The sequence below is a fragment of the Punica granatum genome, chromosome 8 (assembly GCF_007655135.1).
Source record: "Punica granatum isolate Tunisia-2019 chromosome 8, ASM765513v2, whole genome shotgun sequence".
Lineage (NCBI taxonomy): Eukaryota > Viridiplantae > Streptophyta > Magnoliopsida > Myrtales > Lythraceae > Punica > Punica granatum.
Window position 1 is genome coordinate 10,394,658 of NC_045134.1, and position 12,864 is coordinate 10,407,521.

Sequence of the window (12,864 nt, forward strand, 5' to 3'; positions counted from 1 at the left end):
CTACGTGATGTACGAAATCTAACCATAAGAGATTCCAGCACAAAAATAAAAATAAAAATAAAAATGAAAGTGGGCAGTAAGTACGTTAACGAATGGTGCAGAATCAACCATAAGCTAACAGCTTTAGCTTTAGCGTTAAATCTGCTACTTGGGGACGATCAATTGCCGTGTGGGATCAATGGCATACGAGATTAGTTCTTAGACTCCTTAATTCTATCGGCTTATGGCTCGATGCAAATCTAATCTACAATATACGGCTCCTGCCTTTCACAGAGATCAGCGATATGTCGGACATGAATGCAGATCTCATCCCGTTCCAGATAAGTAGACGATAAGCATGTCTTTCATTTTCAGAGTGATAAGAAATACTGTAATGCTGGAAATCCTACTCAGTTTTTCGATGTACTTCTCTCCACCTGACTATTATAATTCCTCAAGAATCTAATAATCTATCAGTACATTTCGATATTCGCTTTTCATTATAGTTCACCGAGCAGATCCCTTCTACTGTTGAAGACAAATCAATCGAAATCTACCTCTAGGCGACGGACTGAGAGAATGCAGAAGCCCGAAGAGGCGGTGGAAAGCAATCCCAGCATCAACCTCTAAGCTTAGTCAGCCAGCAGCAATTGCATGATTGATTCGAAAATTAATGACAACTGTAGCCAGCGTGGAAATTCAGAAGTGCGACGAGGTGGGAGAAGGCCACCCCAACATCGAGCAGTAAAATCTGCTAGAAGCAACGCCGTGATTGATCGACTGTTCATTCGAAGGTGCAGAACGGAATGTTAGGAATCATCTGCAGCTCCTAAGGGAGGATGAAGGTCTTGTGTGGTTGAGGAGCTTCCTTTTTCAATTAATTCACTTCCAACAATTTCCACTTCCTCTTCCACCAAAAAGAATAAAACAAAGTCTCATTTCATCTTAATATCTGAATTTCATCAGACTAATTCTCTAGGATCAGAAACTGGTCAGTCCGAGCCACAAAACCCGTACAGGCGGGTTAATAGGAAACATTTCTCCGCTGGACTTCGCGGTGACTTGAATGTAGGTCTTTATTAAGCGAGTTTGCCTTTTGCCATGCTTCATATTTGGTGATATGTTTTTTAAGGTTTTCTTTATTTGCTTCAACCATGTGTCTTTTTTTTTTTTATCAAGGTAAAATGCTGCATGTGTTCTGTTTGTATTTTTTTTTTTAATTGTAACGTGCATGCATTCACCAAGGAATTAAATTAATAATAATATAAATAAATGAATAAAAATAAGAGTTTTTCGAGCTGAGTCAAATAAGATTGATCAGCCTCTCCCCCCAACGAATCAAACGACCAAAGAAACAACTGAGATATATATTCCCTTTTGAGACACCTTTGGTTGCGCATTTCTTGGAAACAAAGAAGAAGAAAGAAGAGAGTTTCTCTCTCTCCCTCCCTCTCTCTCTCTCTCTCTCTCTCTCTCAACTTTCTTCCATTCTTTCTTTCTTTCTTGTCTTTCTTCCATTCATGGCGGATGAGATGAAATGCGAAGAACAGAGGAGTCGTCGTCTTCGTCGTCCTCTGCAGTAGAGATTCATTAACATTGTCATCATAATAAAACTTGATATATAAGAAAGGGAGGAAGAAGAGAAGGAGGAGGAGGAGGAAACCAATGTCCTTCCAGAGCTTCAGGAAGGCCTATGGGGCCCTCAAGGACTCCACCAAGGTTGGCCTTGCCAAGGTCAACAGCGAATACAAGGTTTAACATTCGATATTCGTTTCTTCGTCCCCTGTTGGATCGGTTTCGCGATGTTTCTCATTAAACTTTGAGATTCGTTTCGATATATTGGATGAAAGATGAGATTTTTATTAATGTGTGCCATAGGATTTGGATATCGCGATCGTGAAGGCCACCAATCACGTCGAATGCCCTCCCAAGGAACGCCACGTTCGAAGTAAGTCGATCGTCATTGTTTTGCAGAACACCACCAATTGGTCATTTGATGCAGCAACTTCTCTGCTGATTATGGCGGGTTGATCTTTGCTTGCTTCTCCAGTTTTTTATGGAATCTTATAACTCGAATTGATACAAGAGAGAATGGCAGTATGAGAGAATGCAGAATTTGGCCTCTTTCTCGAGAGATTATGTCGAGTATCTTTTCAGAATTCGGTTGATGAGTCTCATTCGCGGAATGTGTTTTATATGGACAGAGATTTTTTCGGCGACATCGGTTGTGCGTCCAAGGGCGGATGTGGCCTACTGCATTCATGCACTATCAAAGAGGTTATCCAAGACCAAAAATTGGATTGTAACTTCTTCTTTCCTCTTCCTCTTCTCCGTTCAATTACTATTCTCCCTTGTTTGTATCAATCGGGACTTCAATCGCGGTAGTTTCACGAATGAAGTAGCAGGGTGTCTCCATTTTATTCTCGGGATTGAAATGATTTGTTCGAATCGAAACCTTTAAAGTTGATTCTTTCTTTCGTCTACGGTGCAGGTTGCATTGAAGACATTGATAGTCATCCACAGGACATTGAGAGAGGGAGACCCAACCTTCCGAGAGGAGCTCTTGAACTACTCGAACCGAGGACACATCCTCCAAATATCCTACTTCAAAGATGACTCCAGCCCTCTCGGTAAATATCGTTACTCGCCTCAGTATCATCAGTTGAAAGAAAAATAATGTGTGATATTTTACAATGTAAATACTTTTCCCGTTTAACTCAGCATGGGACTGCTCTGCATGGGTCCGAACTTACGCTCTCTTCCTAGAGGAGCGGCTCGAGTGTTTCAGAGTCTTGAAATATGATATTGAGACCGAACGACTGACTAAATCATCACCTGGGGAATCGAAGGTGTGCAAAAATCATAGCTTCGAACTTTTACTGGCAGGGTGTGTCTTATCCAATGAAATAAATTTGCAAGAATTTCGATCTTTTGCTTGTTAGGCACACAGTAGAACACGGCTTTTGAACGGTGATGAGTTGTTGGAGCAGCTACCTGCATTGCAACAGGTTCTCTACCGCCTTATCGGTTGTCAGGTAAATGTTGCATAGTGTTCTCTTCCATTTCCATTTATTCACAATTCTTTACCTTTATTGAGTCGAAAAATGTTAATTCCGTGTTATGGAACTTGCAGCCCGAAGGAGCAGCTTACAGCAATTTTCTCATACAGTACGCATTAGCTCTGGTACATGAGACATAAATTTCCCACATTCAGCAACCTCTGGTTCTGAATTATTCTGCATAAAAAGATTTCAAACTTTAAAGGCATTCATGGGGGTCTCGGTCTGCACGTGTTTGTTCATATTGGTTTCCACTCTGCTTTTGTAAACGAATGCTTCTTGGCTAAATTTTAAATTGCTCTTTGTGAAGCTCATTACGCCATATTGTAAACGAACTCCATAAAATTCTTTCAGGTACTGAAGGAGAGCTTCAAAATATACTGTGCGATAAATGATGGAATCATCAACTTAGTGGATATGGTAAGTTCCAAAAACACGGCCATAAGAACTGTACTTTTGCTGATTTTTCTGCTGGAATTATCATGTTAACTTTGCTATCTTCTGCAGTTTTTTGATATGTCGAGGCATGATGCTGTCAAAGCACTCAATATCTACAAAAGGGCGGGCCAACAGGTGACGTAAAGTTCCCTTTTCGTAGTGTACTTCCGACTAATTTAAGAAGTTCGGGATGAGATTCTCGTAAGGGTTCTCCCGAGTGAATCAAGTTTTTGCTCTCGGGATGTTTTCAGGCAGAAAATCTAGCGGACTTTTACGAGTACTGCAAGGGCCTAGAACTCGCAAGGAACTTTCAGTTCCCAACGTTGAGACAGGTGCCCACCTATTTAATGGAAGATCTCAAGCTAGTTTCCACGAAGTCGAAAAAACAGTTGCCGACTAATCTTCCTTTCCTTGTGTTCAAAATAGCCCCCTCCTTCATTTCTCGCGACAATGGAAGAGTACATCAAGGAAGCTCCCCAAACTGGTTCAGTGACGAAAAGACTGGTAAGAAAATTCCTCGGAGGCAATTTTTTTGAATAGTCTTAGCTATGGAATATCTCTGACATTGCGGTTGTCGAATAGCTTTAAGACTCCTACAAGTTCGAAATCTAGTCATATATCATTGGATTCTCCGTATGTCTTGGTTTTAGGAATATCGAGAGGCAGAGGAACTTCCTAAAGAAGAAGAACCTCCGCAACCTCCCGAAGAAGAAAAGGAACCCGAGAAGGTCGAAGAAGAGAACGAACTCATAAACTTGGAAGAAGAGGAAGAGGCTAAACCAGAAGAAGAGCCGGAAGCTCCACCCCTGATAGAGGGTGATCTTCTTGTAGGTCCAGAGTTCTTCACAGTGCCATTAGTGCCTGCAAAGTCTTACCAAGATTCACGTAAATTTTACATGTCTGAATGTTCTTACAATTCCGGCAGGGATTGAATGAAGTTAACCCGAAAGCTGCAGAACTCGAAGAAAGCAATGCCCTTGCTCTCGCAATAGTTCCACCAGGTTCGTCTTTAGGCTCATTATAAATAACCTCATACATTATCATCTACTTCATTTCGAGGGGTAAGATATATTCTTTTTTCCCCCTCTAATGGCTGAAAACAAATGCAGGCCATAATCCGACACCTTTGGGCAGTGGATGGGATATTATTTCGGGGTCGCATACTTCGGGGTGGGAGCTTGCACTGGTCACCACTCCGACCAACAATACCCAGCCTCCTGTCCAGAGCGAAATTGGTTCGTACTCATTCGTTTCTCTGATGAATCATTCAGTTACTTTGCTCCACAAGGAAGAAGTTAAATACAATGTTGCAGTAACATCTTTTTTTGTTTGATTCAATTTCTCTTGGCTTAGGCCGGTGGGTTCGACAAGCTATTACTTGATAGCCTATACGAGGACGAGGCTGCAAGGAGGCAGATACAGATGCAGAGCGCAGGGTATGGACCCGGTGCCACTGCAGCAGCCCAAGCGCCGAATCCATTTGATCAGCCTGACCCCTTCATGGCGTGTAAAAACATAGCCGCCCCATCAAATGTGCAGATGGCCCTAATGGCCCAGCAGCAGCAGCAAATGATGTTCCAACAGCAGCAATACGCACACGAACAACAGAATATGATGATGGTCCCATACGGAGCCCAACAGCAACAACCGTATTATCAACAGTCTCCATATGGGTCTCAACAGTCCCCTTACGGGTCTCAACCGTTGCCCCCCCAGATGGGCCCCTCGAACCCTTTCGGGGACCCATTCTCGAGTTTGTCACAGCAGCGCCCCATGCAACCGCACGAGAATCACCATCTGCTCTAGACTTCATCGATTCTTTTCGGTTGTCCTCGAGAAGTTGAGACCAATTGGTTGATTCTTATTTAACTTGGTAGATCACCGGTGCTATTCTTTCATTCTTTCGATTTGTTTCCTGTAAGAAAGCACGAATGTTTTGATCAACTGGTAAACTCGATGTAAGGATTGTTTGGTTGATTCGCTTGTGACCCTAGTCCTAGATCTTACCATTAAAAGCATTCAGTTGTATATCATAAGGAAAATTATAGATATGAAAGATCGTAGAGCCCTCCTCGATGAAGAATTCAATGAGAAAGGTAATTCCTGTACACATGAAAACAAAGTGATCCCGACCCCAACTCTATCAAAAATGAGAATTGCATCTAACATATATTATATTGCCCTTCTACGATTCAACTCTCTTCCGTTCCTTCGTGGCGGGAGTCCTTTTTTTTTTTTTTCCCCATCTAATCAATGACCTTCCATTGATGACAAAAACGGGTACAAGGGGAAAATGTCCAAGAGTGCAAATTACAGAGAATACAGCAAATTCACCTAGATACAATTGTAGAAATCCGTTGTTATAATCCGTTCTCAACCTCTTGAGACTACACTCTATAAGGATCCTAGTGAAAACCGAAAAGTATAGCATAACGCAATCCTTATAGAAATTGCTTCTACTGTGGAAACAAATATGCAGAGCCAAGAGAAATCTTCAACCGATACTCGACACAGGAGCCCTTTATATATCACACCTCTAGACTAATACAATGAACCGATTCCTAAACGGCCCAACCCTAGACAGTCAAATCAATTCAGTCAGGTTTCTATGATCAGTTCAAACCAACGGTATCCTAACTAATCAAAAACCAGCCAGACCATCAAATCAGAATACCTAGCTTCTTTGATCGATTCAAACCAGCGAATATCATTAGGGAGCCAAAACTTGCAAAAACCAACAAAAGAAGACGAAATCACAAAAAATCGGATTTGCAGGCGGTTGGTACAATTGATTGGCCCAGGAGTAAGATCCTTGTAGTGGAGGACGGGGATTTCATCGTGTGGGCGAGGGCGGGTGTCCGCAGAGTAGAAGCCGCCGTCTGGGGGAAGTGGGGTATCGAACAAAGTTGGATAGGCAGGGAGGACGCCACCGTTGCCTTGCAAATCGAGGAGTAGTCTGTCAGGTCTGTGGGGTCAGGGAAGGTAGTCGGTTCGGCTAAGGTCGGGTCTTGGCAAATCGGGTCAGCCCAGCCTGGTCAGGGTAGCGGGTACTTCGCCACAGTCGCCGACTACCCGAAATTGAAGGTTGACTTCTCTCTCTGCTTCAGATCTACTCGGAGAAGGAGAAGGGGTGACCCCGGCAGGGAACGAGAGACTGCTCTATTAGGAGACACCTTTTTGCACTGCCGGAAACAAAGAGGAGGAGGAGGGCCTCTACGACATCCAGTGAACACAATCGCTGCCTTAGGTCTTAGTGCTGAGACGACATAGACAGCCTCTAACTCCAAGACAACCATCAGTGAGTGGCTAGGAAGGTTGAGTCACTACCTAGACCGAGACTAAGAAGCCCACTGGGAATGTCTTTGCGAAGGGACACCATAGATCAAGACGAGCTAAGACGGTGAAGCTTCGTGACCTGTGCCATGGAGGAGCACCATGAAGGGGCGCCTTGACCCACGCCTGACTAATGCAATCGACTACCATGCAAAGGAGTTCAAAGGACGACCGACTTGGAGAAACCGACACCCTGACTGCTGCTGAGATGCTGACAACGGCGCCGTGACATCCCTCATATATCCGAAGGGTAAAAGAGTGGGGAGGAGAGGAGCAAAGGATAGAAGCCACCAAAAACGGAGACAACCGACTGATAGAGGGGGTCGCCAGCTTTCCGATCTCGGCGGAGGTGCAGCCAGACGCACTGATGGAGAAGGCGCTTGTCTTGGGTTTTCTTTGTTAGGGTGGAGGAGCAAGAGAGAGAAGAAGTAGAGACCTCTTCAAAGTAAATTAAGCAATTTTTGGCGGGAGTCTGTTTATATCATTGGACACTTGAAATAAACACTATTCATAGTGTGTTGTTCGCTTGAAAATTGTCCAACCGCATGGCACCACGCGGTGATCTTTAGCTGTAATTTAGCGATTAGGCCATTAACCGAAAGAGAAGGAGCTTAGCAGTTGCATCACGAAATTTTACCATAGATCTATTCTTTTGTACTTAACTTTCGTGAAAACAGAAGGCTAATAATAAAGATCGAGCCACTCGAACAAAAACTCAGGCCAGAGAACAATTTCAGCTACATGCATTATCAAGATATTTACATGCCAATCATTATGTCAAGCCAAAATTTTGACTTATTAGGCAGTGTGGGAGGAACCCGGGAAACTCAAGCCTCTACTCTATGTACAGATAAGAAGTATATTATAAGCCGACCTCACATCTCGGATAAAAAGTTGCTCATCTTCCGTAGCTCTTTCAGAGCTCCCATGGCTGTAACCTGCCCGTTGCCCACTAGAGCACTCTTTGAGAAGTTATCCAGTGAGCCGGCTTGAACCCTGTCTTGTTGAAAAACCAACTCGACGACCTGTGAATTAAAAGTAACGAATTAGCACAGCAGAGTAGTAGAATGAAAAGACCTCTGAAAGATCAGCGTAAAAAAAGCGTATCATAGCATCATTCCCGTGATCCATTTTACAGCCTCCACAATATTCCTAGTTCGGTCGGTTTTAGACTTGGAAGCAGAAAACATTTCTGGCTCACTAGTAAAGTCAGTCATATATATATATATATTTCATCGAAAAATGACTAGCAACCTTAACTAAGAGAAAAAACTGGGTTTTTTTTTTTCACTTTCGAATTATCCAGGAAAGACCAGTCCAGCAAAGACCATTGCCACCATTAGAGGCAGCCATTGCCTTAGCCACCTTCAACGATGTCAGAAGCAGCAAATGGAGTCCGCAACGTCAATGAGTGGGCTGGTTTCTAAAGTGTATCTTATGTAAAAATTAATTCACAATGAATAACCAAAACAGAACCAAATTTTGGCCTCAGAGTAGCATCAATACAGAACCACTTGTCTAATAAAATACTTGGCCTCACAGTGGTATCAATACAGAACCAAATTTTGCAAAACAAATAAAAATAGGCATTAATAAGAGTAACTACTATCATCTACAGGTGTATTGGACGAACAGGTTTACCTGAATATGTTCAAGCATGGACTGTCCTAGATTAGTCAGGGTCCCCATTACATTCAGATCGCTACTTCCATCTCCTTTTCTGGTAACTGAAGGACTAGATGAACCATTTCCCATAAAAGATCCCGTTAAATTATCTTTGTTACTCTCAATTTCAGAAAATTTCAAGGCATCAGAAGAGATTCCTCCTTTCTCAGATGTTGCATCAGTAGAGGAATTCCGCCCAAACTTCCTGAGCCACTGGAACTTGCCAGAGAGAAGTTTCCGTTCCTTCAAGCCCATCACTGTTTTCCCATTAGAATCACTGCTCGGACCAGATTTTACAGGAGCATTGGCATTGACCATTGGAGGTAAATCTTCTGTTTTCCCAACGGAATCACATTCAGGACAAGATTGCACAGGAGCATCCCCATTAGAATCATTGCACAGACCAGATTTCACAGGTGCATCAGCATCGACCATTGTTGGTAAATCGACCATTGTAGGTAAATCTTCTGTTTTCCCAACGGAATCACATTCACAACCAGATTGCACAGAAGCATCCCCAGTGATGACAGGAGGCAAATTTTCTTCTGTGGACTGATGGAAGTGATCTTGTTCATCAGTGGATCCATTTGATGCAACACTGCTTCTGTCTGTGTCCTTTTCATGGTCAGAAGCCGCACTATGAGGACTTGCTGAGCCCGAAAATAAAGGCGAACCCTCTTGACTCTCTGCATTTCTGCTTGAGTATCCCTCCTCTGCTACTGGAATGGAGTCCTTGCAATTATTTTCTATGTTGGCATCAACTTCAATGGAGATTTTATTCTGATCCTTAACCGCTGAACTCGTTTTGCAATTTATATCCTCAGAAACTTCGTCGGACCCATGTGGATGGGACATATCGTCTAACAAATTCCGCCTGATGGACGTGTTAACTTCTGGGTTGGTTTTCCCCACCTTTACTGGAAATGGATCAGATTCTGTTCTAGAAAGGCTCAGTCTCAGCCTCTGCGACCATCCCTTCTTCTTGGTTGGAACTTCTTTGCCTGAACTACCTTGCTTGAGTTGTTCTGTATTATGCAGCACTCTCCACTTCTCTTCCCAATAGCTATCAGGTACCACACTAAGAGGAGTTCTTGGAGAAACAGAATCAGATGACAGGGCACGGGTTCTCACTACCATGGATTTGGTTTGATCATAAGTGCAGCTTGGAGGAAGAGGTGAACTTAAAAGTCTAGATTCCAATGCAAGCTCCTGCAACGAATTTGCCTTTTCTATCACCTTACTTAGGTGTATATTCTCAGGGAAGTTCAACAATCTCTGGAGACAGGACGTGGCATGCTCAGTGGCAAGCAGGGATGATCTCAAGTGAAGTATCATGGACACAGCAAGTGCTGCGATAAATGCTCCTCGAGGTGAGCCAAGAAGCCTGAAGGTGGACACTCCATCATCTTCATTGCTATCATCCAGTTTATTATTGCCAAACATGAAAATTTCATCCCATATTACAAAAAGGTCTCCAAGAACAAATTCACGTCCAAACAAAACTCGTAGCCAGCGAAGTGCAAAGTATTGAGGTTCCACCCCAAGCTCAATAAGATGACTGTGGAGAGATGAATCAACAATTGAAAGCAGATGGTATAATGCTGTAGAAGCCTCAATCACAGGAGGAAGGCCAGACTGGGAGCCGTCCACAGGAGAATAAGAGAAAAAGTCAGCCATGGCAACTGTCCCATCACCTCCACTCATCAAGGCCTCAAACATAGAGTAGGCATCATGCTCCATAAATTTTTCAGACAAGACAATACCCAGTTCACCTTCAGCTCCATAAGCATCACTTAACAATACAATTCTCTTGATATGAGGATCAACCTCATCAAGACTCCTCATTTTCATTGCACTTCCTTGAGAAACAACATCTGATGCATCAGTATCAGTTGATCTCCGAACATCAAAGTGGTAAAGATCATTATCATAAGATGAAAGCTCATCAAACGTATCAGTGAACTGGTCCTCATATAGCTTTCTCACTTGAGAAAGATGCTCGAAATCAACTTGAAGAACGTATAGCAATGGAGCCAAGAGTTCGTGCATCCCTGTTTGAAATAAGTAGATTACAACTGGGCCCTTGACTAAAATGAAAAATCCGATGAAAAGAAAATGATATTCATGATGGAAACATTTGCAGAAATCAGGATACTATGGGGGGGGGAATAATTATCAGGAGACACTATTGGGGGTCAATTATTAACTTATTAGAGTAAATATAACAAAACTGAAAACAATTGGGGGTTCCATTCAAGTTTGCAAGATTCACCAAAGGAAAGAAAATACCAGCATTTCCAATCAATTAGTAGCGATATTTATCCAATCACAGTCACTGCCTTACCTTGTCTATAACCATACTCAGGATGTACGAGACACCACAACAGCAAGATCCTTCTCAAAATGCCTTGGCATCCTGGTGTTTGAAAGAAATTTACATGCTCAGGGTATAAACGTGTCAAATCTTGGTCAACCATTTTCTCTAGTTCTGCATTTCGAAAGAAGCGACTCCAAGTGCTGTCTGGACAGAGAGTTACGAGGAAAATATAATCAGGCCTAGTAAAAATGCCATTCATGGAGACATCTCATTTTGCTTTTGATGTATTCATCAGCAAAAGGATGTTAATCAACTTATACGGAGCAAGGTAGACAACCAAGAATCAGCTAGACGCTGTTCCTATCATTCAAAAGCTACTGAAGTGACCCTTCATTTTCTAATTAATTAATAATTTTCTAATTAATTAACTTCAGTTGCATATTTCAAGCAGAGGACTGTTCATACGTTATTGAACTCTCATGTTTTCGTGGAAGGACCGAGATCAAAATTGTTGCATGCTTCTAGACAAGTACAGCGAAAAACAACCCTTCACATGTAATGTCTAATAAGTAAAAACATGAGATGCATGACCCATCCAAAACTGACATAATAGACATAAGAAGGTAACCTGGGTTTTGTGACAACGGATTATCGATGAGAAGATTAGGCGAATCTCTTCCATCCTTAAGAATGTGAGGATCCACTAAGAGGCGTCTTCTCAAACATGCATACCTGGCAATATACACTTAGATCAATAGATGGTTTTCATGGACAACATGAAAACAATTCCTTACAGAGCTACTTCATTTCAGAATCAAATGCAAGCAGCTAAATCTTCTCATTGATAGAATAAGGCATAAGTTAGAACTAATCTCCAAACTTTTTCTCAGCAAAGGCGTAAAGTGAAATTTTTGAACATCCAGTCTGCCTATGATTGTCGGTAATGACATCAGCCTCGGCCTTCCGCAACATTAGACTTCACGAAGATCCCGAGCTAAAAAGGAAACAAATGAATTCACGGACATATTAAGTATTACTTAAAATACACCGAATTGAAAATATTAACCGTAATAACACAAACAGCTTGCAGCATTCAGAAGAAATGAACAAAGACAGAAGTAGAAACTCGCACTAGTTATGCATTCATGTCGAAATAAGCGGAACAGAGATCATCTCTATACTCCGCCATTGCCAATCCTAAACTATAGCTACTGAAATATGTCAAGTTGTTCACGAGAAGCTCATAGCAGATTAAATAACTAAGAAGGAAACGCAGAGAGGAGCTGAAATTTCGAGTTACCTTCTCCGCGAATCAGCAGTCACGCGTCTGAGGTCGTCAATGGAGGAAGAAGGAGAGGAAGGAAGAACCCCGAGGTTCACACGCCACTGCACGCTCCTCAGATCCGCGAAAGGGCGGGTCTTGTCGCCGGCGGACCTCCGCCAGCTCTGCGGCGGTTCCGGCGGCAATGCTGGCTGCGACGTCGATGCAGCCCCATCCGCCATGCCCGAACCTGATCGACCAACACGGAACTTATCGAAACGCGACGACAATGGAGAAGAATTCGCCCGGACAACCGCCGCAGATTCTCCGGCGGGACGGGAGGGGACTTGAACGGCTCGATCGAACCGTGAGGAGCTGAGGAGGAGGAGGAGGAGGGAGAACCGATTGAGGAAATGAATGGGAAATTTCTCAGAGGGAGAGAGAGGGGGAAGAGGTGAAATGGACGGGAAGAGGTGAAAATGATGAGAAATAATTGCACAGCTTTTCGTGGTGAAAAATTGGACAGAAGCAGAGCGCCCCGACAAAATTATCGTCTTCCCTTGTATTATTTTATTTTATTTTATTTTTTCTTTGAGCAAATACTTACTAAAACAGTATTAAGATTATTAAAACCGCCACTTTTATATAATTTTGTGAAAAAATTCTACTTCTACAACTCTTCGAAAATAAAATATTGAAAATTAAGAGTTGCGACGCAATTAAGAGACTATATTAGTGAGTAGACAGGTTTTACTTGCAGCAAGAATAGAAAAGTCACTAGGACTTTCTCGCCTCACCAAAATGTATTTATA

At 42.6% G+C, this 12,864-nt stretch overlaps 2 protein-coding genes and 1 long non-coding RNA gene across 4 annotated transcripts; 1 reads left to right on the forward strand and 2 right to left on the reverse strand.

Annotated features, from left to right (window-relative positions):
• Positions 1–1,458: 1,458 nt before the first annotated feature.
• Positions 1,459–5,458, forward strand: LOC116187773 (putative clathrin assembly protein At5g57200). The gene is made up of 15 exons (XM_031516705.1): positions 1,459–1,731; positions 1,858–1,927; positions 2,184–2,281; positions 2,471–2,609; positions 2,701–2,828; positions 2,922–3,014; positions 3,113–3,163; positions 3,393–3,458; positions 3,546–3,611; positions 3,728–3,808; positions 3,903–3,980; positions 4,127–4,303; positions 4,402–4,477; positions 4,586–4,725; positions 4,830–5,458. Exons 1-15 carry the CDS (start codon positions 1,645–1,647, stop codon positions 5,280–5,282), a joined length of 1,803 nt encoding a protein of 600 aa, XP_031372565.1. The 5' UTR covers positions 1,459–1,644; the 3' UTR covers positions 5,283–5,458.
• Positions 4,784–7,317, reverse strand: LOC116187775. The gene is made up of 2 exons (XR_004152129.1): positions 5,484–7,317; positions 4,784–5,391 (listed from the first exon to the last, which is right to left on the reverse strand). It is a non-coding gene; the product is annotated as an uncharacterized LOC116187775 (long non-coding RNA).
• A 174-nt stretch (positions 7,318–7,491) lies between these two features.
• Positions 7,492–12,532, reverse strand: LOC116187772. Of its 2 annotated transcripts, XM_031516704.1 has the most exons (6): positions 12,092–12,233; positions 11,672–11,785; positions 11,420–11,523; positions 10,819–10,995; positions 8,451–10,525; positions 7,492–7,834 (listed from the first exon to the last, which is right to left on the reverse strand). In XM_031516704.1, the coding sequence occupies exons 2-6, from the start codon at positions 11,761–11,763 to the stop codon at positions 7,685–7,687; spliced, it is 2,598 nt and encodes an 865-aa protein (XP_031372564.1). In that variant the 5' UTR covers positions 11,764–11,785; positions 12,092–12,233; the 3' UTR covers positions 7,492–7,684. The 2 variants fall into 2 exon arrangements, with proteins under 2 accessions (XP_031372564.1, XP_031372563.1); XM_031516703.1 differs by lacking the exon at positions 11,672–11,785 and having other exon boundaries at positions 12,092–12,532.
• Between the last annotated feature and the right edge of the window lie 332 nt (positions 12,533–12,864).

Excerpts from the sequence above, each read along its gene's own strand:
- LOC116187773 (XM_031516705.1), top strand. The coding sequence starts at position 1,645 with ATGTCCTTCCAGAGCTTCAGGAAGGCCTATGGGGCCCTCAAGGACTCC. Across the intron at positions 3,809-3,902 it reads AGTTCCCAACGTTGAGACAG|CCCCCTCCTTCATTTCTCGC; the intron begins GTGCCCACCTAT and ends TGTTCAAAATAG. Across the intron at positions 3,981-4,126 it reads GTTCAGTGACGAAAAGACTG|GAATATCGAGAGGCAGAGGA; the intron begins GTAAGAAAATTC and ends TCTTGGTTTTAG.
- LOC116187772 (XM_031516703.1), bottom strand. The coding sequence starts at position 12,294 with ATGGCGGATGGGGCTGCATCGACGTCGCAGCCAGCATTGCCGCCGGAA. Across the intron at positions 11,524-12,091 it reads ACTGCTGATTCGCGGAGAAG|GTATGCATGTTTGAGAAGAC; the intron begins GTAACTCGAAAT and ends GTATATTGCCAG. Across the intron at positions 10,996-11,419 it reads TCCGTTGTCACAAAACCCAG|ACAGCACTTGGAGTCGCTTC; the intron begins GTTACCTTCTTA and ends CTCTCTGTCCAG.